General features: G+C 39.1%; 2 protein-coding genes across 15 annotated transcripts in view; one reads left to right on the forward strand and one right to left on the reverse strand.

Annotated features, from left to right (window-relative positions):
* Nucleotides 1-14,112: 14,112 nt before the first annotated feature.
* LOC309705657 (uncharacterized protein) lies at nucleotides 14,113-15,972 on the forward strand (the record flags this gene model as incomplete). The annotated part of the gene is made up of 4 exons (XM_082531582.1): nucleotides 14,113-14,755; nucleotides 14,990-15,272; nucleotides 15,454-15,544; nucleotides 15,716-15,972. Exons 1-4 carry the CDS (start codon nucleotides 14,523-14,525, stop codon nucleotides 15,970-15,972), a joined length of 864 nt encoding a protein of 287 aa, XP_082387708.1. The 5' UTR covers nucleotides 14,113-14,522.
* A 2,828-nt stretch (nucleotides 15,973-18,800) lies between these two features.
* Nucleotides 18,801-26,055, reverse strand: part of LOC309705082 (uncharacterized protein) — a 143,005-nt gene continuing 135,750 nt past the window's right edge. For all 14 annotated transcript variants that reach the window (XM_082530655.1, XM_082530653.1, XM_082530643.1 and 11 more), the window contains 9 exons: nucleotides 22,936-23,256; nucleotides 22,427-22,720; nucleotides 22,031-22,345; nucleotides 21,632-21,916; nucleotides 21,134-21,466; nucleotides 20,723-21,040; nucleotides 20,322-20,609; nucleotides 20,005-20,153; nucleotides 18,801-19,045 (listed from right to left, as the gene is read on the reverse strand). In XM_082530655.1, coding sequence (XP_082386781.1) covers nucleotides 19,034-19,045; nucleotides 20,005-20,153; nucleotides 20,322-20,609; nucleotides 20,723-21,040; nucleotides 21,134-21,466; nucleotides 21,632-21,916; nucleotides 22,031-22,345; nucleotides 22,427-22,720; nucleotides 22,936-23,256 — 2,315 coding nt within the window. In that variant the 3' untranslated portion in view covers nucleotides 18,801-19,033. The remainder of the gene's footprint in view (nucleotides 19,046-20,004; nucleotides 20,154-20,321; nucleotides 20,610-20,722; nucleotides 21,041-21,133; nucleotides 21,467-21,631; nucleotides 21,917-22,030; nucleotides 22,346-22,426; nucleotides 22,721-22,935; nucleotides 23,257-26,055) is intronic.

Genomic DNA, 26,055 nt, shown 5'->3' on the forward strand with positions numbered 1-26,055 from the left:
TGATTCACAACACATCGGAAATTCTGTTGTGTATCCCAGTCCTGTTTCCTCACTCGGACTTGACTGACTCCAGTATAAACATCGCCTTTTTGTACTGAAGGGTACTGGATGAAGTCTGTCAAGGCAGTGTCGCCTTTGGTCCACGAGAAAGTCACTGCAGGTGCACTGAAGTTTACTGTAGCAATGTATTATGTATGTGATGTATCAAGAGTTCAAATAACCTAAGAAAAGGAAATTAAATGACTTAACAAAAATCTTACAGACTATAACAATATCAGCCTGTGCATTTATGTGCAAATTCATTCAAATTGTTTAGTTTTGTATATGTTCACAGAGCTTTCATGTAAACTTGTTATAAGTCAAATAGAATAAGATAAACTGATTAAATGTGAATTAGCATAAGGCTTACGTGTTGGTCTGACAGGAGTCTGTGCATTCCCAGCAGCGTGATTCACAACACATTGGAAATTCTGTTGTGTATCCCAGTCCTGTTTCCTCACTCGGACTTGACTGACTCCAGTATAAACATCGCCTTTTTGTACTGCAGGGTACTGGATGAAGTCTGTCAAGGCAGTGCCGCCTTTGTTCCACGAGAAAGTCACTGCAGGAGGGTTAAAGCCGGTGGCAAGGCAGCCAAGAGTGACCATATCTCCACTTTCAGAACCACATGGTGCCAGAAGAAACACAGTGGGTGCAGTTGCAGTGGCTAAGAAAGGGGAGACAACAGTAATTAAGATACCAGAATAGAAATACAATAATATACCACACATTTTCACTTAGAACTGATTAAAGAGAAAACACTTGAGCTGATTATGTTGCGTAATAAATCCCATCTTGAAAGACATTACATTTTAAATGTTTAGCATTTCAAATGTCCCGATTTATGTCCCATTTCATTGATCACTCTCCATTAGTGTTAAATATTAATATTATATAGTAATATATATATTATTATATACTAATAAGTGTCATAAAAAACTGAAATAAGTAAAAAGAATAGCATATATACATCTTATTGACAGTAATGGTGACCAGACACAGAGTGATTTCATCTTCAGGCTAAAATTGGTCAGTGTGCAGCTGTGAGAGGATGTGGATTGTCACCGCTGGCTCTGTCCCATCAGGAATTGATACTCAGCTAAACAGGGAGATTATGTATAAGTTTAAAGTCAAGACATGAGATAAAATTATGTATATATGACGACATATGTATGTGTACGCATGTGTGTGTATTGTAACGTACTGTTTTTCAGATCTGTGGTTGTGAAAAAATCTGATGGGGAGAAAAAAAAATTATGTATTATGTGTTGTACCTCAATTTATTGGCTATTAGTTCTCATCAAACTTTATCTTTATTTTTTTTAAATTATTTTTAAATTCCTCCAAAAGTTGAAGCTGTTGAAATGACTAGCACTTTCATATGAGTACATTAGAAGTTAAAGAAACTACTCAAAACAAATTCTATATGACTTAGCATAAGGCTTACCTGGTTTTATGGTTTTATTTTGATTTATTACAAAATCATAGAGCAAAAAAACATTTTTTGGTTTTTTTTCTCACCTAGTGTGTTGTCTATCTCGCTTTTATTCAAAGATCTACTTTGCCCTCCTGTAAACACAAGTGAATTCAGTATCTTCATTCACATCACTGGAATTTACTGTGTGAAAACTTGCTGTGTTGTACACTTGATTCAGAAACTGTAGTGATCAGATCAATTTTGCTGGTGACGTCTGCTCCATTTTTCAGCCATTTGATATCATGTTTCTTTGGTGCAAACTCTTTGGCAAAGCAGGAGGCAGAATAGGTACTGTCCTCATCAGGAGAGGAAATCACTTTATGAGTTGGATTCCTCTTAAACAGCACTGAAAAAAAAAGATGTACACAAATGTATGTATGCAAAAGCATTGAATTATTAATTTAAATGAACATACTATTCATAAATATAGAAATCCATCCATTTTCTTGCGCTGGAAAGTCTGTCTTGCAACCCAGTCCTGTCTCCTCACTCGGAGTTGAGTGACTCCAGTATAAACATTCTCTTTCTGTACTGCAGGATAGTGAATGGTGTTTGTCAAGGAAGAGGACCAAAGGAAGGAACCTTTTGTCCATCACAGGAGGGTTAAACCCAGTGGCAAGACAGGCAAGAGTGACCATATCTCCGCTCTGAGAACCACATGGCATCAGGGGAAACACAGTGGGTCGACTTGAAGTGGCTAAGAAAGGGGAAACAATAATAATTAATATACCACAATGGCAAAACAATAATAAAGCACACATTTTCACCTAAGATTAGTTAAAGATAGACTTTAGCCTTTAAATGTTTATCATTTCAAATGCCCCGAATCCCAATTTGTTCATCAGCCTCTGTCAGTGCTATTATATATATTACTGTTGTTATAAGTTCCAGATTTTGTTAGTGTATAGATCATTTTTCTAAATTATTTTAAAATGCAGAATGTGGACAAAAAAAAACAATAAAAAAAATGAAATAAATAAAAGAATAACATAAAGTTAGTAAACTTCGTTTCACAGTGTTGATGGCAAACTCTTTTAAGAACACATTAAATTTGATTCCACTTCAGCATTGATATTTGGCTGAAATGGTTTACTTACCTGATGAAACAGTGACTGTTGTCCCCTTTCCCCAATAGTCTACAGCACCGTATCATAGTACTGAATATACTTAGTACTGATGATACACAGAAGCAATTACTTCTGGGACTAATTAATTATTACATTATATTAATTATAATATATTATAAAATCCTATCAAATCACCCAAAATACGCTATCTGTTAATAATAATGGATTTCGAGACCCTTAAAGCACTTTACAATTCCACTATTCATTCACTTTCACACACTGGTGGAGGCAGCCACAGTTGTAGCCACAGCTGCCCTGGAGCAGACTGACAGAAGCAGGGTTGCCATATCGCACCATCGGCCACTCTGGCCAACACCAGTAGACGGTGAAGTAGGTAGGTGAAGTAACACAACGACCAAGACAGACGGAGCTGGGGATCGAACCAGCAACCTTCCAGTTACAAGATGAGCTTCCCAACCCCCTGAACCACGGTCACCCCACAAGACCATTTCGACGATATCGCATTTTTATAGCAAATGTATATGAACACAATTCACATTTGAAGTGACACTGACAAAAAGTCTGTGAAGGTTCTCAGTCATCCAGGTCATCATAATGTAAGGAACTTTGAAAGAAAAGTGTCTGGACTTCTTTATGTTGCTTGAACTTGAACAAAAGTAACTTGAACAAGAAATTTTTCGCTTTTCTTTCCAAGCTCCTTAGACCACACTGACAAAAAGTAAAATTAGAACTTGCATCCAATGGAGACATATCTTAACTGATGACGCTGTAACTGGAGAGCCATTTTATAAGTCTTAAAGCCATTTGAAATAGTTAATGGATACTGTAACAGGGTAGCCCTTAGCGGCTGGAAACACAGTGAGACAGACCAAGGCAAGTGTAGTGGAACAAAGTATTTATTCGCTATACGGCTCTCCTTACAACAATTAACTTGTCGAGCTTCTTTACAGCACAAAAATCCCCCTCTAATGACAACTGGCAGCCTTAAATATGTTCAGCTGTCACAGACTCAACCATTATTCCACTCTCAGGTAAATTCTTAAATCCCAACCTTCCACCACAGTATACAATATATCAATAAGAATAAATAAATACATAAATACATTTTCACATTTACATATTAATAAATATTTCACACTTAATGTTACACCAAACCCAATATTATAAAAACCCAGAAACCCAAGCACAAAAAGATTCACCACACTCTCTTTACCCATGGTCTCTCCCGGAACCTTTAAATGGTGTCTGGACCCCCGGGGAAACATTTGCCCAAACACCTTGAAGAGGACACAGGCAAGAAAGGTGAGTAATCATTAACTTACAAACACTTATTTACACCACTTTTATCCCTAGATTTTACACACACATTTGCCTTAGTTTCCCTTATTGGTAAACCTTAATCACAATCTCAATCACCATTCTTCTCTCCTGACAGACAACCACCACATTCCTTGATGAGGAGCAGCTGTGCAGGATCTGAAATAAGGCTACCAACTGATTTTAAAATTCCCAATAAATAGACAATAAATATTTAAACTGCTTGTGTGCAAATCCATGCTTAAAGTGCAATGCTCATAAAGTGCTTGATAAGGTGCTTTTAATAAAGTGAACAGTGTGCTCCAAAGTGCTATACATATAATATAAATAAATGCAGTAAGGGAGTCCTCTTCCTTACATTTCCTCCTCCCTCTCTTAAGCGCGAAGTGCTTCAGTCCTCTGTCATCCTAGATAAACAATCAGCAACCACATTTGACTTCCCCGGCCTATACTGGACCGTAAAGTCATAAGGCTGCAGAGACAGGTACCATCCTGCAATGCGGGCATTCGCATCCCTCATGCGGTTCAACCACTGGAGGGCACGATGATCAGTCTCCAGAGTGAAGTGACGTCCCAGAAGATAATACCTCAAGGCCTCAATAGCCCATTTCATGGCCAAACACTCTTTCTCCACTGTCGAATACCTCGTCTCCCTGTCGAGTAGTTTCCGACTCAGAAACACCACAGGTCTTCTTTCACCATCCACCTCTTGCTGAAGGACAGCACCAAGGCCAACTCCTGAAGCATCAGTTTGCAAGATGAATGGCTTGTTGAAGTCTGGACTGTGTAGAACTGGATGTGTGCAAACTGCTTCCTTGAGGTCTCTGAATGCTTGCTCACAGTCTTCTGTCCAACCCACTTTGTTGGGGGCTGAGCCTTTTGTGAGGTCATTCAGTACAGTGGATCGCTCTGCAAAAGAAGGTATGAATTTCCTGTACCAGCCTACTAGACCCAGAAAACCTCTCACCTTCCTTTTTGTTGTCGGAACTGGGAAGGACTGAATTGCTTCAATCTTTCCAACCTGCGGCTTTATCTTCCCAGAGCCAACTACAAAGCCCAAGTACTCCACTTCTCTCTTGGCTATGGAGCACTTCTTGGGATTGATAGTCAGTCCAGCCATTCTGATGGAGTGTAGCACCTTCTGTAGGTGAATGACATGCTCTTCCCAGGACTGGCTGTACACCACCACGTCATCCAGATATGCTGCAGAGAATGCTGACACATCTCTCAGTACATGGTCCATTAATCGTTGGAATGTCACTGGTGCACCTTGAAGCCCAAATGGCATGACTTTAAATTGGTACATACCAAAAGGAGTTTTGAAGGCTGTCAGCTCTCTCGCTTCTGGTGCCAAAGCCACTTGCCAGTATCCTTTACACAGATCAAGTGTTGTAATGTACCTTGCTGATCCAACTCTCTCCAGCAGGTCATCCACCCTGGGCATTGGGTAGGGATCAAACTTGGATACTGCATTCAAATATCTGAAATCAATACAGAATCTCAGGGTGTCATCTTTCTTTGGTACCAAAACAATCGGGCTGCACCACTCACTACTTGACACCTCAATGATTCCCAGGTCCAACATCAGTTTTATTTCTTTCTGCAGCACTGGCACCAACCGTTCTGGAATTCTGTAGCTCTTTTGTCGAACGGGTGCATCCTCCTTCACCCGTATCTTGTGCTGAACCAGTGATGTGAAGCCTCGTGTTTCTCGAAAGAGCTGTGGGTCCACGAGTGGTTTTATATCAGCCTGCTCAGTAGGAGACAAATGAGAAAGGTCAACTGAAGCACAAACTTGACTGTTAGTTGGAAAGAACTTCTCAGTCACCTCCTCATCCTTAACTGAACGCACCAGTAACTGATAGACCGGCTCTTGTCGGCTGTGGAATTCTTTCAACAAGTTCACGTGAAATGTCTGATATTTTTTAACTCTTTCTGGCATATTCAGCTCATAAGTGACTTTACTCACTTGTCTGACGATCTCGTATGGTCCATGCCATTTTGTCAGCAACTTGTTATTGCTGGTGGGAAGCAATAACAGTACTTTCTGACCTGGAAGGAAGACCCTATCCCTGGCCTTCTGATCATACCAAGTCTTTTGATGTTTTTGTGCAGCTTTCATGTTGTCTTGCATCAATGATGCCATTTTCTCCAACCTCTCTCTCATGGTGATGACGTAGGCTGCGATGTTTTCGCCCTCTGCTTTGGATTCCTCCCAGCAGTCCTTAAGCAGATCCAGGGGGCCTCTCACTTGGCGACCGTATAAAAGTTCAAAAGGCGAGAAGCCAGTGGAAACCTGCAGGACCTCCCGGTAGGCGAACAGAAGGTAGGGCAGCCATTGATCCCAGTCAGCACCTGTGTCAGAGACAAACTTGCGCAGCATACTTTTGAGAGTCTGGTTGTATCTCTCCACTAGCCCGTCCGTTTGGGGGTGATACGGGGTGGTCTTAAGTCCCTTTATCCCTAACAGCTTATAAACCTGCTGCAACAACTTGGATAGAAAGTTCGTTCCACAGTCCGTCAGAATTTCTCTTGGTATGCCTACCCTAGAGAAAAGCTGCAGAAGACAATTAGCAATGTGACGAGCTTTAATTGATCTGAGTGGGAAGGCCTCAGGAAACCGTTGCATAGTCACATATGACTAATATGTAGCGATGACCGGTGGAGCTCCTCTCTAAAGGGCCCACGATATCCATGCCTAGCCTCTCAAATGGTGTTTCAATAATTGGCAATGGTTGCAACTGGGCTCGCGCTACTCCTTTGCCTGAGGTCAACTGACATTTTTCACAGGAACGGCAAAACTCAGAAACCTGGACATACATCCCTGGCCAAACAAAATGGCTGCTGATCCTATTCAGTGTTTTGTGAAAAGCCATATGACCTGCCCATGGAATTGAATGACCCAAATCCATAACTTTGTCTCTGAACTGTTGTGGGAGTGCCACAGCTTCGCACTTCCCCTTTCTCTGGTACAAGATGCCTCCTTTAATCAAGTAAACAGTGTCTGCAAGACAGCTTACCTGACCTTGACTAGCCCCCTCTACCTCTGTTACCTTCTCAAACCAGGGTTTTAGAGTAGGGTCGCTTCTTTGGAGTGCACCTAAATCTGAGGGAACATCAAACTCAAGTTGGTTATTTGGCTTAGGGAACAATGCTGTACCTTTTTCCCCTGAGCCTTTGAACTTTTCTCTTCTTTTCTGAGCCCTAGACTTCCTAATCTTCCCTGGCTCCGTTTCGAGAGACTCCTCAAAAAAGGGTAGTTCTTGCATCCTTTCCTTTGCACTTTGTGCTCTTGTGACTACATGACAGGGTTTAAATGGTTCAATTGTCATATCTAGAGGAAGTGAGCTTCCAGATTCATCACCTAAGCCTTGAATGTCTTTCTCAGCACTCACTTGAGGGTCATAATCTGACTGATGTATTAGATCAAAAAGAGTGGGGATGTCATTACCAAGTATCACTGAATATGGCAAACTGGGAACCACAGCTACCACTAACAAGTAGGTTTGACCTCCCACTGTCAGGTAAACCTCAGCAGTGGGGTACCTGTGTTCGTCCCCATGCACACAACTTATTGTAGCCCCAACCCCACTTAGCTTTTCTCCTGAAATTATGCTAGAATGTACAAGAGTCTGAAAGCACCCAGAGTCAAGCAAAGCTTCCTCTTTACGCCCATTAATTAAAACAGGGACAGTACAAGCTTTCTTTCCTACTGGCTCTGTGGCTGGTCTTGGAACTGCACATAAAAGAGATGGTTTTGACTTAAGTGCAGGGCAAAATTGTTGTGTATGGCCAAAGTTATGACAGTGATAACATTTAATATCCTGAACTGAAGACTTAAAGGATTTCTTCACATTGTGAGGTCTATGGGAAGGGAGCTGCCTAGAACTAGAAAGATTTCTAGCCTGAACTTGACCAGAACCCTGTTCACCCCCAATGGACTTACTTGGTTGGGCGTAGTGGGTCTCCCGGCTGAAGTAGGTGCTCTTGCTTCCTTTTCTGGCTGAAGTGAAAACCTCTGCAAGGCTAGCTGCTTCCTTTGCAGTCTTCGGGTCATGCTCACGTATCCAAATCTCCAGCTCTGGGTTAACCATTCTCAAAAACTGCTCCAGAATTATCTGCTCAGATATTTCTTCTACAGTTGATTTTTCAGGTTTAATCCATCTTGAAAACAGGTCTTTCAATCTTACATAAAGTTCACGTGGCGTCTCACCTGGTTCAACTTTCGAAGATCTGAAGCGGCGTCTGTAGGTGTCAGCAGTGATCTCATATTTTGCCAGAATTGCCTCTTTCACCTTATCATAATTCTCAGAGTCTGTTAAATCCATAAGAATGTAGGCTGTGCGGGCTTTACCTGTCAACAGGGGAACCAGGCGAATAGCCCACTCATCTCTGGGCCATCGACACACATTTGCCATTCTTTCAAACGTAGTCAGAAAATGTTCAATGTCATCTTCTGGTGACAGAGGAAAAAGTTTTGGTTCAATTAAAGACCTGGACCCACTGGCCACTGGAATGTCTTCACCATTGAATCCAAGTTCTTGTTCTTCAGATATTGTAGGGGGCGCTGGCGCCTCTGGTGGATCAGGTTTATCAGTTACAGCATTAACTTGTAGCTGGATTTGCTGAAATTGATGCTGCATGCCTTTCCACCTTTGCTCCTGACGTGACAAATCCTTCTCCCACTTTTGGTCTCTGGCTGCTTGAGACCGCATAAGAGATTTCACCAACCCTGTCAACTCCTCCAATTTGTCCTCAGGGGTTGTTGCTGCCATGGCCTCTAGCTCAGATGAAGCTCCAACTCCTTCATCAGGCTGCTCCTCTTGGCCTGGCTTTCTTCCACCTCTTGTCATCATCTTCTCACTGTGGCATGAGTGACACACTTCTGACACCACTTGTAACAGGGCAGCCCTTAGCGGCTGGAAACACAGTGAGACAGACCAAGGCAAGTGTAGTGGAACAAAGTATTTATTCGCTATACGGCTCTCCTTACAACAATTAACTTGTCGAGCTTCTTTACAGCACAAAAATCCCCCTCTAATGACAACTGGCAGCCTTAAATATGTTCAGCTGTCACAGACTCAACCATTATTCCACTCTCAGGTAAATTCTTAAATCCCAACCTTCCACCACAGTATACAATATATCAATAAGAATAAATAAATACATAAATACATTTTCACATTTACATATTAATAAATATTTCACACTTAATGTTACACCAAACCCAATATTATAAAAACCCAGAAACCCAAGCACAAAAAGATTCACCACACTCTCTTTACCCATGGTCTCTCCCGGAACCTTTAAATGGTGTCTGGACCCCCGGGGAAACATTTGCCCAAACACCTTGAAGAGGACACAGGCAAGAAAGGTGAGTAATCATTAACTTACAAACACTTATTTACACCACTTTTATCCCTAGATTTTACACACACATTTGCCTTAGTTTCCCTTATTGGTAAACCTTAATCACAATCTCAATCACCATTCTTCTCTCCTGACAGACAACCACCACATTCCTTGACGAGGAGCAGCTGTGCAGGATCTGAAATAAGGCTACCAACTGATTTTAAAATTCCCAATAAATAGACAATAAATATTTAAACTGCTTGTGTGCAAATCCATGCTTAAAGTGCAATGCTCATAAAGTGCTTGATAAGGTGCTTTTAATAAAGTGAACAGTGTGCTCCAAAGTGCTATACATATAATATAAATAAATGCAGTAAGGGAGTCCTCTTCCTTACAGATACTTTTCTTACTTCTCACAAAATTGGTCTGAAATTCTTTTTTTAACATATTCTGTAACAAACTACAACAATTGTTGAAATAAGTACTTAATTTATCAAATTTATCATTATAGTTGTAAACAAATGAAAATGAATACATTGTATCGTACCGGGGGATCAGGAATTTCTCTCTTTAGCAAGAAAGATAACAATTCATACCTGATGTGACAGTGACTGTCGTGCCCTTTCCCCAGGAGTCATAAGCGTAGTCACAGTCTAACAACTTACTGACAACTGTATACAAAAACCTTACGCCCCATCTAATAAATTCTACAATCTGATATATTCTCCAGTTAATATAAAGAGATTCAAAAGACTGAACAAAACCTGATTTTCACCACCATTTAAACGAAGTCTGTAAATTATAAGCCATTTATCCCTCAGTAGTCCACAAATGATGGTATTGAACTTTCTCACAACCACAACATTTCTTTAAAAAAAAAAATCACAATTTAAATTAGAATCATAAATTAAAATGAAAGAATTAGATCACCTTACCTGATGTAACTGTAACTTTTCTCTTTATCAGATTTCATATAATTAAGCAGGAAAAAAAAGTTAGTTATAAGAATGTTAGAATTCATACCTGAACTGATAGTGACCATTGTGCCCTTTCCCCAGTAATCAAACGAATGGCCACAATCTAAATAATTATTTACAGCTCAAACCAAAAACCTGTTTGCACATTTCTGTGTTTTTCCATATTATTTTATGATAAGAAAATTATGTGGAATACTACTGCAAATTGAGATTTTGAATTGTTAAAAACAACAACACAGCCTTTAAATTTAAATCTTAACATTAAGGGAAAAAAACTGACTCACTTTCCCTGATCTAACCGTAACCATTGTGCCTTTCCCCCAGGGGTCAAAAGCGTTGTCATACAGGGAGTGCAGAATTATTAGGCAAGTTGTATTTTTGAGGAATAATTTTATTATTGAACAACAACCATGTTCTCAATGAACCCAAAAAACTCATTAATATCAAAGCCGAATGTTTTTGGAAGTAGTTTTTAGTTTGTTTGTAGTTTTAGCTATTTTAGGGGGATATCTGTGTGTGCAGGTGACTATTACTGTGCTTAATTATTAGGCAACTTAACAAAAAACAAATATATACCCATTTCAATTATTTATTTTTACCAGTGACACCAATATAACATCTCCACATTCACAAATATACATTTCTGACATTCGAAAACAAAACAAAAACAAATCAGTGACCAATATAGCCACCTTTCTTTGCAAGGACACTCAAAAGCCTGCCATCCATGGATTCTGTCAGTGTTTTGATCTGTTCACCATCAACATTGCGTGCAGCAGCAACCACAGCCTCCCAGACACTGTTCAGAGAGGTGTACTGTTTTCCCTCCTTGTAAATCTCACATTTGATGATGGACCACAGGTTCTCAATGGGGTTCAGATCAGGTGAACAAGGAGGCCATGTCATTAGTTTTTCTTCTTTTATACCCTTTCTTGCCAGCCACGCTGTGGAGTACTTGGACGCGTGTGATGGAGCATTGTCCTGCATGAAAATCATGTTTTTCTTGAAGGATGCAGACTTCTTCCTGTACCACTGCTTGAAGAAGGTGTCTTCCAGAAACTGGCAGTAGGACTGGGAGTTGGGCTTGACTCCATCCTCAACCCAAAAAGGCCCCACAAGCTCATCTTTGATGATACCAGCCCAAACCAGTACTCCACCTCCACCTTGCTGGCGTCTGAGTCGGACTGGAGCTCTCTGCCCTTTACCAATCCAGCCACGGGCCCATCCATCTGGCCCATCAAGACTCACTCTCATTTCATCAGTCCATAAAACCTTAGAAAAACCAGTCTTGAGATATTTCTTGGCCCAGTCTTGACGTTTCAGCTTGTGTGTCTTGTTCAGTGGTGGTCGTCTTTCAGCCTTTCTTACCTTGGCCATGTCTCTGAGTATTGCACACCTTATGCTTTTGGGCACTCCAGTGATGTTGCAGCTCTGAAATATGGCCAAACTGGTGGCAAGTGGCATCTTGGCAGCTGCACGCTTGACTTTTCTCAGTTCATGGGCAGTTATTTTGCGCCTTGGTTTTTCCACACGCTTCTTGCGACCCTGTTGACTATTTTGAATGAAACGCTTGATTGTTCGATGATCACGCTTCAGAAGCTTTGCAATTTTGAGACTGCTGCATCCCTCTCCAAGATATCTCACTATTTTTGACTTTTCTGAGCCTGTCAAGTCCTTCTTTTAACCCATTTTGCCAAAGGAAAGGATGTTGCCTAATAATTATGCACACCTGATATAGGGTGTTGATGTCATTAGACCACACCCCTTCTCATTACAGAGATGCACATCACCTAATATGCTTAATTGGTAATAGGCTTTCGAGCCTATACAGCTTGGAGTAAGACAACATGCATGAAGAGGATGATGTGGACAAAATACTCATTTGCCTAATAATTCTGCACTCCCTGTAGTGTAATATTTCAACATATCCAATGTAAAAAAATAACTAGCTCCAAATTCTAAATATGCCCAATTATACAGTGAAAGTTCACTTCAATTCACTGACAGACTGTCTTCAGTTTTCCTTGAGCCTTGTGTTGACCTTGTTGCCACCTTCTTAGGCAACAAGGACTCATGATAGACTCATGATGCACCTTCATGTCTAATTCTGTCTCAGATTGGTGTCCTGATGTGCTCACTGGATCACGGATTCAAAGTGAGAACAAAGTTAGCTAGGTAGTTAGCTTTCAGCAAGCCAAAATATATGTCAAAGATATACATAAAAATAATCATTTTAAAACCAAACCAGATAATATTTTGTTTAATATTTGGTTTTCTCCTGGCATTTTTTCTATTCAAGGTTGAAATGTTATTTCTAGAAAATAAAAGTTCAGCTAAAGGATTATTAATGCTTTTCATCACCACAGCAATCTGGCGTTTTTCTTTTTCTTTTTCGTTTTAATTTTTTTTAAATTTTCTTTTTTGGTCTGCGGGTCGAGTCTGTGCCCTCCAGCAATAACTTTTAACTATTATTTATAATTTTCCCAAATAAAAGGATCTGGCTTGCATTAGTCACATGACAACCATTAACCAATGCTCACCCTTGACAGCAGAGTGTTCTTGTTACAAGCTCGCAATGAGCACATGCATGTTTTTTTGCTGCCTGGACGGTGTGGAGCTGTAGGGGAAACACACAAATTAACATGGAGACGCAGATGCAACAAAATCCAGTAGGAAGGGTGTACAGCATATATACCCTATAGCTCACAGGAGTATTAGTTTATTATGTACACAAGGCAACAGCCATTAAGATACCATAATAGAAATACAATATATCAGACATTTTCACTTAGAACTGATTAAAGAGAAAACAATAGAAAAGACATTTCAAGTGCCCGAATCCTTCCCTGCAACATTTTTTAGAGGCAGTTTGCCCATCAGCCTCCTCCAATATAAGTTTACTCTTCTGTTAGTGGACACATACATCAGAACATTATTTTAAATGCAGAACATGAACAAAAGTCATTGCATGTAAACAATAGTGTAAAGTTGTTGAATGTCCTTTCACAGAATTGAGGGAACATTCTTACAAAAACACAATACATTTAATCCAACTTAAGTAGTGATCTCGGAAATGAAATTGTATTCTTACCTGATGAAACAGCAACTGCTGTCTCCTTTCATTCTCAAAGGTAATGCCATCTAAGGTAAGTATCTGATTAGACATGATGTTTCTAAGATTTTTATGTCAGCAGGTCTTCAAGAGATTTTTTCACCTGTGTCATCTTACTTCATAGATGAATAGAGCTGGGTATCATCTGCATAACAATAAAAATGTGTGCACTCTTTTCTAATAATATTAACTTAATAAAGTTTAGGAAAGCATAATAATGTGTGCATGATGTGAAAAATTATTGAATCATGGCACAGACCTGGAGGAAATCCATGAAAAACTTTTGTGTCTGAGAAAGACTCCTCATTATCATGCTAAAACTGGAATCTATCAGATAGGTATGATTCAAATCACAGCAGCAGAGTGCCTTTAATACCTACATTGTGTTCTAATTTCTGGAGTAAAATATTGTGGTCAGTGTTATGGACTGCTGCACAAAAGTCTAGCAGGACAAGCATAAAGATGAGTCCACAGTCAGAGCACATAAGAAGATCATTCATAATTTGCTGTTTCTGTATTGTAATGAATTCTGAATCCTGACTTAAACTTTTCAAATAAGTCCTCATCTGGAGATGATTCGTTTTCTGTTTTACAACTACTCTTTCAAGATTTTCTTCTTCTTCTTTTTACATAAAAGGAAGGTTGGAGATTGGCCTGTAATTAGATTAGACAGTTGAATCAAGTAAGAGCTTTTTAAGTAATGGTTTAGTTACCACAACTTTAAAAGCCTGTGGTATCTACTCTTTTACAGTTTTTGCCCGTTGCTTGAACACTATAAACCCATGCTCAGACTAAAGTAACACAACGTGAAGCTTTTGTTACCATACCTCAAACACATGTACCCATACCTTAAACAAAAGCGCTGCTTTGCACCCCAGTACCAATTATGCAACACTCCTACTCCTTTATGCAACACACCTACCCCTTTATGCAACACACATGGTCCTGCATGCTACACTCTATTTCATACATAAGACACTTCGCTCACAAAATGAAATCTCAGGGTGCCATTCGGAAAACACATGTATCCAAAATACAAAACACATCGGATAATTGCAACCACTCAAATACACACCTGAAGGCACTTACTTGCAAAACCGAACACCAATTAGCCAACTACAAAAAGCCCTCAGCGTAGCCATTTCAAGAACTTTGCAAGCATGGATGGAGGGAGAGCAAGAGGAAGAGGAAGAGGTAGAGGAGGAGGAGGAAGAGGAGGAGAAGGCCGAAGAGGCCATGAACGGACCCATATTTCTGATGAAATAAGAGCAACTTTGGTGGACCATGTCATCAACCATGGCCTGACTATGAGGGAAGCTGGGCAGAGAGTCCACCCACATCTAAGCCGCTTCACAGTGGCATCTGTAATACGAACATTCCGACTAGAAAACAGGTCTGTCTTCACCTCCATACCTTCTGCTCTACTCAGATGGTTTCATAGCACTGTTCTACAGTATATCACATTACCATATCAAGTGTACGGGGTGCTAATGCTCCTTTTGCAGCCAAAGTGGCTGATTCCTTATATTGAAGTACAGTGTTGTACAGTGGATGACACAGTACATACAGTAAAGTACTGTAAGAAAAATAAGCAAACCGATGACAATATGTGGTTGTATTTCTCCAGAATGACCCGAAGACCTTCTGGGGGAGGACGGCAACGCCTGTTCACACAACAGCAGGAACTTGCCGTTGTGGACCTAGTGAGGGCAGACAATGCCATCCGTCTCCACCAGCTACGACGGAAAATACTTGCAGACAGGCGAGTGTTCAGCAACATAAACCATGTGAGCATCACCACCATCAGACGCATCTTGGGTAAACACAGCATCACCATGAAGCAGCTCTACAGAGTCCCATTCGAGAGGAACAGTGACAGGGTCAAAGGACTTCGAGCTGAATATGTACGGGTACGTGTAACTGTCCCTTACATTTACAATAGAGTATTGGTGAAGTCCAGTAGCAGCTGAATATGTACCATATCAGTACCACATGGATCTATTCTGAGAGCTACACAGGTACCTGTGTGATGGGGTGAGGGTGCCGTATGTGTAGCACTGTAGTACAGTGACATGTTCCCCTTTTTTTCAGAGAATCTCGGCCATGGATGGAGCTGCACAGCCTCATGAATACATTTTCATTGATGAAGCTGGATTCGACCTGAGCAAAACAAGACGACGGGGTCGGAATGTAATTGGCCAAAGGGCAATTGTGCACGTCCCAGGGCAGCGCGGGGGAAACATCACATTATGTGCCGCCATATGCCTTCGAGGGCTTCTGCACCATCATGCAATACTAGGTCCATACAATAGCCAACACATACTCACATTTCTAGATGCTCTCCATGATATAGTTGTACAGAACAGACCAGATCAGCCCAGGTTTGTGGTGATATGGGATCATGTCAGTTTCCATCGGGCTGCTCTGGTCCAGGCCTGGTTCTCCAACCACAATCAATTTGAAGTGGTATACTTGCCCCCTTACTCACCATTTTTAAACCCTATTGAGGATTTTTTTAGGCTTGGAGATGACGTGTATATGACCGCCAACCACATGCCCGCATGCCTCTTCTGCAGGCAATGGAACAGGCCTGCGGCGACATTCAGGTGACAGCAATCCATGGATGGTTTCGACATGCAAGAGGATATTTTCCCCGGTGCCCAGCGGGAGAGGACACTGCTTGCGATGTTGATGAGGTCCTGTGGCCAGACCCCAACAGACGGCGGGATCCATGAGCCCACTTATGCACAATTGTCATGGTTTTTTGTGTTTACAGTATAGTGTTTTTTCTATTGCAGTATTATTGTGTTGTTCTTGTTTTTTTTTGCTTTATCTGAATTCATGGTACTGCAATGTACACTATTGAGTAGGTCTATTTGCGTTTTTGGTTGTTTGGAAATGTGTCTCCTGTAAATGTGCCTTCTGAATACACAATGGAAATCAAGGACTGCAGTGTTTTATGTAAAGAAGACTAGTGTGTTCCCCCTGATCTGTAAGTGTTTGCATATGATGCAAGTATGTGTCATTTTGTCAACAGAGTTACATTTTGACAGAGGAATGTTAGGTTTTGACAGCAGAGTTTAGGTTTTGGGAGTGGAGTTTCATTTTGGCACAGATGTGTATGGTATATTTCCCAGTGTTGTGTCGTGTTTACTTGTGTTTAGAGTTTTGGCACAATGAGCGACGTTTTGCCAAATGTGTTCAAGCAACGGGCAAAAACTGTAATACAGACAGATTATTCCCATTTAGAATTTAAACATTATTAATCATCAATTTATTTGAGCAGTCTTGTAGGAATGGAGTCTAAATGGCATAATCATGGTTTCGAGGTAGAAATGATTGAAGTTAACTCAGAATGATTAATACGAGAGAAATAGTCTAAACTTCAGAAGTCATTAAAGAAAACATGAAACACTACAACTATAAAAGCTAATTAATTCACACCAGGGAGCCCTGCTGTCAAAAAACGGACATAGATTTAACACTGTCTGTGAAGCTCAAGTTAAGAGATAAGTGTTAAAAGTTTTTAGAACATATATAGCGCCATCTTGTGTCAGTGTAGAACATTACATCACTGTGTTGGTCGGTTGCTGGTTATAGACTTACATTAGTTTATGTTAGCTAACTCATAATATAACAAATAACTATTAAATAGAAAAGGAGACTAAAACTAAAAATCTGTTTTTGTTCTTCATATTTGGATGAACACTCATTCAAGAAATTCATGAAATCCTTGCAAGTTAAAGTTAAAGACATACGTGACCTGGAACTTTGACTCTTTGTCAGCGTGACTACAGTGGTCAAGATAAACCTGTTGTTGTTTCTGTTTTCTATGACCAGTGTTTAATAGTGCTAGCTTTTAGGAAGGCATTTTTTAAATTCTTTTTTTAGACTAAAAAGGTATTTTCTCCCTTTTGGACACTGGGACCTTCACACATGTTACTACGATTTGATAATAACTGTGACTTAAACAGATACCTGGAAACTCTCAGCAATTAGTAATTTGTTCCTACATGACCTTAAAAAACTGAAATGCAAAAATCAGAAGCAGACTTGATTATGAGGCAAAGCCATGTTGAATATCAGTTTGAAGTGGAAACTGTCCTGTGATATGATATTATTTCATTTATTTATTTATTGTGTTTCTAAACCCCAATCATCCGTACTAACCACTTTTCTGTGCAGACAATGGGACTCATTGTGACGTCTTATTTTGCAGTAAGCTTTATTTTTTCCCATGTCATAATTACTACATCCACTAGAGTGCAGTGGTACACTGTTGTTAGACCCTCATTTCTGCTTCCTCCAGTAAATGATCCAGTCATGTTTTAATGGGAGAAAGGTCCCTGGCATGATGCAGTTTTCATGGTTGGATTGTGTTTGCCTCTGGATTCATAATTTTTGTCACTGTGATGTTTTGAGGTATGAAATTACTTTATTTACTGTAGTTCATCATTTGTTTTCATAAGAGAAAACACTCAGTGGGATTTCTTGAATAAAGACAAAGCTGTAGCATCAATAACAAGGGCAGATAAAATACTGAGACACAAAGACTTCAGGATAAAGGGAAGTGGTTTGGGTAATATTGGAGGTACATTCCCTCACAGCGTCTGCAAATTGGTGCTTTAAGAATCCATATACAATCCAATTTAATATATACATGTATACATTGTACTGGTGGATTATTAGCTCATGTAGGATGTTTGGTTTAAATTCATCATTGGTATGTAAGGAAACAGGGAAGGGTTCAGGTAAGCACCTGGGGGGAGGGTGTTTGGTGGGGATGTCAGACATGGAGACACTGTCAGGCATTCTGCTGGGCATGGTGCCCTGCTTCCTTGCTGCTGGGCCCTTGCCACTTAGACTGGCAGCAGCATGTTGTTCATTAGCAACAGCTTCAAAGATTAGGGCTGGCTGCCACAGGGTCTTCAGCCAATTGGGACAACACACTGCCAGATCATTTCAGAGGCAGCCAATAGTAAGCCTTAATTTGTTTTGTGTCATCCCTCCCAAATGTGAATTCCTCCAAACCCACAAGGTACACAAATGCACATGGAAACACAATCTAGGCTTTCACTTAAAGACAGAGTTCACAGATTTACACTGACTCTGTGTATGTCTGGAAAGAGGAAGAGTTACATAAACATTCTTTGTGCTTTCAAATGAATGCACCTCTTCATAACACCACTGCCTTCCCACTGCATCTGTCAGCATCTTTAAATTATGATCAGCACAGGTTTTCACATAGAGGCTGCACCCACATTGCTGCTACTACACATGGAGCTTTGTCTCACTCTTGTGGAAAATCCAAGTAATACAACATGATGGTGCACAACACAATTTTCCAAAGATAAACAGTTTTATATTAGTATGTGTCATTACTTGTATTCTGTAAGGCAAGTTAGCATTTTTCTTAATTCAAGAAGAACTGAAGAAAATTAGTTATTTGTTTTCTTTATTGATTTTTAATGCATTTCTCACTTGTCTTACATACATGTCGCATCTAGCACAAAACTAAAACACAAATGCCAAAAATTGTAAAGCATAAACAATGTCATCAATAACAATGGAAAAACAAAGCATTACATGTTCAAACTAGTCAGGACAGGTGCTGTTCAAACCCCCAGAACTTAGACATTTCAGTCATAATACATGAACCGTCCTGTGAACATCATGGTTTAGTCTGAAAGAAAAAATGAGAGAGAAAATGTAATCCTTCAGTGACAACTTTGTATTGTTTTCTCTTGAAATAAAAAGTGTATTAAAGTGTAATAGAAACAACAACATTTTATTATTATTATAATATACATTTATATATTTGTCATATTTGAAAGTTCAACTAAGCACCCAATGGAATGTCATAATACAGACTTAGAAGCTGAGAAAGAAAGTAACTGGACTCCTTTAGGTTTTGTGAAGATGTTTCACCTCTCCTTCAAATGACTTCTTGAGTTCTTAAACTAGATGGTGGGGAGTTCCAGGTCCTTAAACACTAGTGAGTGTTGTCTCTTAAGGGGGTCATTGACCGATATTAGCCATGTGCCTCATCATTTGATCCAATGAATGAAAAAAGTAATTATCACCATAGCTTTTTGATAAACCACTGTGAGACCTCACCCAGTCATATGACCTTTTGAGGTCACCTGAGGGAAGATGTGAGTGGGGGTTTAGGCACTTGGTGTGATCCCAACACTGCCAAGAGTGATCTTTATCCTTTAGGTGTTGATTTAAAGCTAACTCTTGCAATGCTGGTAAAGGACAACCTGTGCCAAGGTTTAAATACCGGGGACTCTCCATCGTTTGGTTTTAGAACTGAAAAAACGTCTTGGATGACAGGCGAAACCTCTTCATATAACTTAAAAAAAGTCAAGTTGCTTTCTTTCCAATCTCCTTAGACTATCATGACATGGATGACTGAAAGCCTACATAGACATAATACAGACTGGAATGTCAGATTAGAATGGTGTGTCACAATATAAATCATCACAGCATCATACTGTAATGACAGTGCATGTACATATTTTTATGCTCCCTGTCTCCCTTGTACAGATAATAATAACAATAATTATAATAATCTTCATGGTTCAAATGAGAAGCTAGACGTGAATCTTACTTTTAAACAATCAAATGACAAGTGCTTACCTTAAATAATGTAACTATGATACCATATATGGTGGCGATGATGAAAAAACCAGTGAGGGTGAAAGCCACATTCCAGCTTTCCTCAGCTGTGTCTTCATTCACATCAGCATGCACAATGTTGTCAAATAAATTACAATATTTCATCGTATCTGTGAATAATGTATACATTTGGTTATTTATCACTTACTTGACATTATTATACTAACAAAGAAGCTGAAAAGAGATTGGAAAAATAATGGACTTTACATGTCCTTCACATTACTTAATAGGACCTTATATGTGCAAGAAAAAAAATCAATCAGTGAATGATGCAGTACCTGGTTTCGATATATTCCGGGACAGGGTGGTGTTGGCATGGATCACCCGGCAGGTGAAGACCACCCCAGGTAAGAATATTTCTTGGGACAGGTAAAGGTGGCTCTTGACACTGAACTTTCCATCTGGGCCTCTGTGGGGCTCACTAGTGTTGTAGTTCAGCGGTTCTGTGCCTCCATTTTGAAACCAAGTGATGTTAATGGATACAGGGCTGAAGCCAAAGACCAGGCACACAAGTTCATTAGAGCCCTGAAACAAGTAGACTGATGGCTGGCTGTAGATCACTGAGGCTGGAAAGATATCCACAACATTTTTAGCAATCAGTCAATCAATTTTAATCAGTCTGTTAAAATGATTATAATGGAAATAATAGGTAAATATTAAATGCTAAATGGCAGCTCACCAAACACATCAGTTATATTGTCTTTAACAGGCGCTTTAGATGACTCCTGTTTGACAACACAAGAATACGTAGACCTTGTGGCTTCAGTTTTGGATATGTTTAGTCTGCTGCTCATAGAGTAAGAGCTGCTCCCTGAGTATTTCCATGGAGGACTGTTTACGTAATGTGAGGATGCGAGAGTCCGGCCATCTTCTTCCCAGTGCACTATGATGTTAGCAGGGAAATATTCAGACACTAGGCAAACAAGCGTTAGGATGTCAGACTTAGAAAGTTCAGAGGCAGTTGGTTGTATTATCTTCACTGTTGGCTCAAGGAAGTCTTGAAAAACACAAAAGGAAGAGAACCATAAAAATACAGTCACAACCAGAGGAACATGAAGTTTAGAAAGATTTGTTACATTTCTAATATTACCTCTGCTTTTGCTTATATGGTCTTCATTCCCATGATTGGAACATGGATGTTTTCCTTCACAAGAAATCTTTGTATGTGCATCCCAATCCACTGCTGGCACATTAAGGAAGCTCTGTCGAGTCTCTGTTCCATTGTTATGACTCACTGGGGGATTAGTTAGGACACCATAACTCTCGGGAATTTTGCTGCCACCTACTCTCCAGGTGATGGAGAAATCACTAAGATTAGGGCCGACCAGAAGACAGGTAATAGTCACATGTTCTTTGCTCTCAGTCAGCTGTGGCAGTGGTCCCTGGACATAAACCCCAACTAGCTGTGATGATGATGGAGTTTCTATAAAAAATAAAATTAATTTTAAAAAATGAATACATAAATAAATAAAAATAATATGCAACAACCATGGAGCAGTTATAAAATGTCTCATATCCAAATTTCTAATTTAAAAATAGTTTTATTGTATTCTTAATGATTATCACAATAAGAGAATTTTCACTGTACCTGAACAGAGACTGATTGTTTTTGTGATACGTGTGTTCAGAGACCTGTCAGACACTTCACAGGTGAAATTATTCCCTTTTTTCCACTCAGATTGATCAATTACAAGTTGACTCGTTACTCTAACACGTCCATCTACACTCATGCTGATATTAGTGGAAGTTGGAGACCTTTCCTGAGACTCAGACAACCATTTAATGTGAGGGTTGAAGCTCCATCCAGAGCATGAAAGAGTCTGTGATTCTGAACCTTTACTGGGAACCAGAAGAAGCTCCATGGATGGGTCCACTAAAGGGGCATAAATCAATGCATCTATTAGTCTATTTAATAGAAACCATGTAACTATAAAACAACAAAGATAAATCAGCTTCTACAAAGGGAAAAAAAGGGAAATCTCCTCACCAAAAATATTGCTGATGGAGTTTGAGTGAAAGGTTTTAGAAGAGCCTTGAATCACTTTGCAGGTAAAGGTTTGGTCTTTCATCCAGTACTTCTGAGGGACAATGAATTGACTACTGATTGAAAGTTTGGCTACTGAGCCTTCAGCAAAATTATAAGGTTTTTTTTCAAGAATTTCACCACGATTGACTTCTAAGGCGATGAAGAGGTTACATGAGGACAGTTGTTTGATGTCACACTCGAACACTGCACTGTCTCTCTTCGGCAGATCTGTGAGAGATCGCCTGATCTCCACCAAAGGAGTATTAACTGGACAACCTGGATGATCATGCAAAAACATTATTTTAATTGCTCTTTGGTCATAACATGTCTGATTTTCCTATTGTTGTATCATCTTACCTGCAATATTTATGGTCTTCTCAGCAGATGTGAAGCACTTATGCTCTGCTTTGCATGTTACATTCTTCACGTTCTCCCATTGAGTCGAGGAAACTGAAAGATTGCTGATTATATGAGTTGCGTTTTTCTCTCGGGTCGCTGTTTTAGTCACGGCTTTGCCATCAATCAGCCAGGTGATTGTGGCATCAAAATAAGTGTGGACCAAACACGTTGCTTGCATGTCAGTATTTGAGGTAATTACAGTCTTGAAGCTGGGAATCTCCACTTGAATGAAGGGAGAGGAGCTTGGAAGAGCTGTTAATAGGAAAGTCAAAAAAACCAAACAAACATTAGAGTCTGACGTTGTTACAATAAAGGTGAATTTCTGTGGATTATAAGAAAAATTGCTTATTAATATGGCAAGCTAATAAAACAAACTTTTAACTAAAGACTGATCTTAATTAGTTTCACATATTAAGAATTTGCGCATGATAAATGTGTTATTTGAGTCAGTAACTCTACATACTTACTGTGACAAATGTTTATTGTTCTGTTATATTGATCACCATTGGGCTTAGTCTTGCAGGCAAAAGTTGAGCCTTCTGCCCACGATGTCATATTTGGCCTAAACTCACTGCTCAGGCTGAAGGTTTTCTGTTCTCCCCCTGCACTTTGTAGCTTCCTTGTGCTTGCCTTATTGCTTTGATCCCGTTTTTCATCCAGGAACCACTCCAAAGTCAGTTTGTCTAGAAAGGAGCCACTCAATGTGCAGATGAGCCTTACTGTTGAGATTCCAACTTCCCCATCCCAGACTGAGTACAATGTGATGTTTGCTGAGACAATCCGAGGCACTGAGAAAGAGCAAATATTAGTTTGACTTTACATGCATAATTATAAATTCTATGTGTTAACGCAGCAAGAAAAAAAGTTAATGTCATCTCAGTTATACATACCTTCAGATTTTGGTAAATGAGGAACTGTTTCAGTTTTAAGTGTAGTGTGTTTGTCTTTAGGCTAGATGGCAGAGTTATAATTTGACATTGTTTGGTGTTACTGTGTCAGGTGAAGATAGGGCAGGAAGTCTGTTGCACAGTTGTTATGCATGATAGGGCAGAGTGGTCAGGGCAAGCAGCAAGCGGAAGCATTGAGTAACACCCAGGTCTCAAAAAAGTACCAAAATACAGAAGTGAGAGAATGCAAAGAGCAACGGAGCATCACAAACAGCAGGTGTGAGGTGTGGTTATGCCAGTAAGAGAAACAATTTGCACATTTACATTTCTCATGTCAGTTTGCATGTGCACCACATGTATTTTATTTCACATCTCATGACTTTGCCAAAGGTTTTAGTTCTCAAATCCTCTAATAATAGAGTAAAACGCAACCGACTGTAAAATCTACCACTTTGCATATTTGGTATAGCATGGGCTGCTGATTCCAGATGCTGTGGATGTGATGAACAGAACTGTATATTAGAGTTTAAAAAAGGACAAAATATTAAATACATATAAATAATCTTTAAAATGCATTAAACTTTTACAGATCAACCTTCAAATAATGTAAACAATTTCAAAATAAAGCAAGAGAAAGACAAAATTTAATCTTAATTAAAACATTTATTTTTAAAGACAGATAAAGCTTTTGCAGTTTAAAAAAGGCAGTTGTGATTACTTACATGATAGTATGAGATTATATGAAAAAAAATGTTTGAGAAATATTTTTTTCACCACACTCAAAGGTCCTTTCACAGTCCATTTGTTTTATTTGACCTGTTAAAAGAATAAAAAAATAGTGAACTTGGAGCAAAAGGATTTATTTCATACTGCTCACCACTACTTCATTATAAATAGTGTTTATGCATGAAGTTACATTGCTACACATATATCAAAAAATGTATCAATACACAGGAAACTTATAATGCTGTGCGTTTATTTTGTAGTTGGTTAAATATAGTTGCTGAATAAACTTAGAAGGAACACTACTTTAATATCAGCTGAAAATCACTTAGGAGGTCAAACTAACAGTTGACAAAGCTGCTTATAAGAGATTGTTACACAGTATTAAGTCAATTTCTAAATTAATTTACTTTCAATAATACACATTCAATTGATTAAGGCATTCAGAAACTTGCCATCTGGACATAAAGCACTGGGATATACATGCTACACTGGGATATAAAGAAAAATGAATTCAAATAGTAACATTATGTAGTGTAATTATCTTTTAACTTACACATATAAATTGGTTTAAATCAGCAATATGAGCATATTTTATATGTTTTGCCATTGGCATAGATTATTCCACACAATATCACACAATTTAATGAGTTTGATAATCACTTTTGTCACCATATCTTAAATATTGTAATCAACCACACATGCCACACTGATTTTGAAAGAGCTTCATTTTGATCTGACACGATTTTGTATTTATGGTCTTCCAATATGCAGTGTAATAGAAATTACACTTGCTGCTTCTGACTTAAAACCCTTGTCTTTGTCCATAGAGCTAGATCTTTGAGTAGGGCGATATCAGTATGATATCAGTTGGCCCTTGAACATTCAACTATTAAATTATGTTTTTATACAATTTCAGCACTCTAAGTGAATTTTAGCTGATATATATTGTTTATATGATATTAGCAATAACTGTATAAAGATAATTAAATTCACAACAACAGCTGAATTGTGAAGTAGGTAATCCCTCACTGGGATAACGTGAACCTTTTTCTTCCTTTTTTAATTGTATTAACTAAATATTACATTGGTTTATTAAACTGACATAATCCTAAATGCTTCTAATGTGCATAGATACAATTTTTTCTGTAATCTGCATTTTTTTTGTTGTTTTTACAATAATTGAGTTATTCTGACTCATGGTTAAAATGCAGAATGCTAAATGAGTTTTAGTTTTTTTCTGTCATGGCTACGTGCTTGATGAATGTAATCTGTCATATTGCTCAATGCTGAGTTAAATCTGCAGACAATGCCAGCACATTAATTTCTGATTACCTTGATAACAGTTGTTCCAAAGATTAACAGCAGAGTGATGAGGAAGAGAAGGATGAAGACGATGGCTACGCTTGCTATGTTATCGTCTCCAGATAGTCCAGGGTGATGAAACTCCAGATAGTCACCGATGAGAAGATCTAGATGAACAAACGTTATTGTGTCAAATAACTGGACATTTCACAACCCACTTTGAAACACACATTGTACGATGGGAACTTATAGATTTTATTTATTTCTGTTGTGGGTTAAATACATATGTTTTGACTCTATATGCTATAGCAGATTCATAGTCAGTCAACTCAGCTGGAAGTTATAATGACAGAAAAGAAAAAAATAAGCTGACAGATGTCGAGTGAGTGTCCCATGAAGATGAATAGAATTTCATGCCCTTTCAGACCTACAATCCTGACTTCTGACTTGCTTTAGAAAGACTCCAGTATTGTTTATTTGCCTGGGAGATTTAAAGGGTTGTATTGAGCAGTCATCTGTTTTTAAGGGGTGCAAGACTCAGTAGATGACACACAGGCACACAAAGACAAGTCACAGAAGCAGTGTTACTGAACTATCTGCATATTAAATAAACATAGACTGTTCCCTAAATACCTCATTTAGTACTGTTGTATTATTCTAGTAGAAATTAGA

Source organism: Aulonocara stuartgranti, assembly GCF_965226115.1.
Source record: "Aulonocara stuartgranti genome assembly, chromosome: 4".
NCBI lineage: Eukaryota > Metazoa > Chordata > Actinopteri > Cichliformes > Cichlidae > Aulonocara > Aulonocara stuartgranti.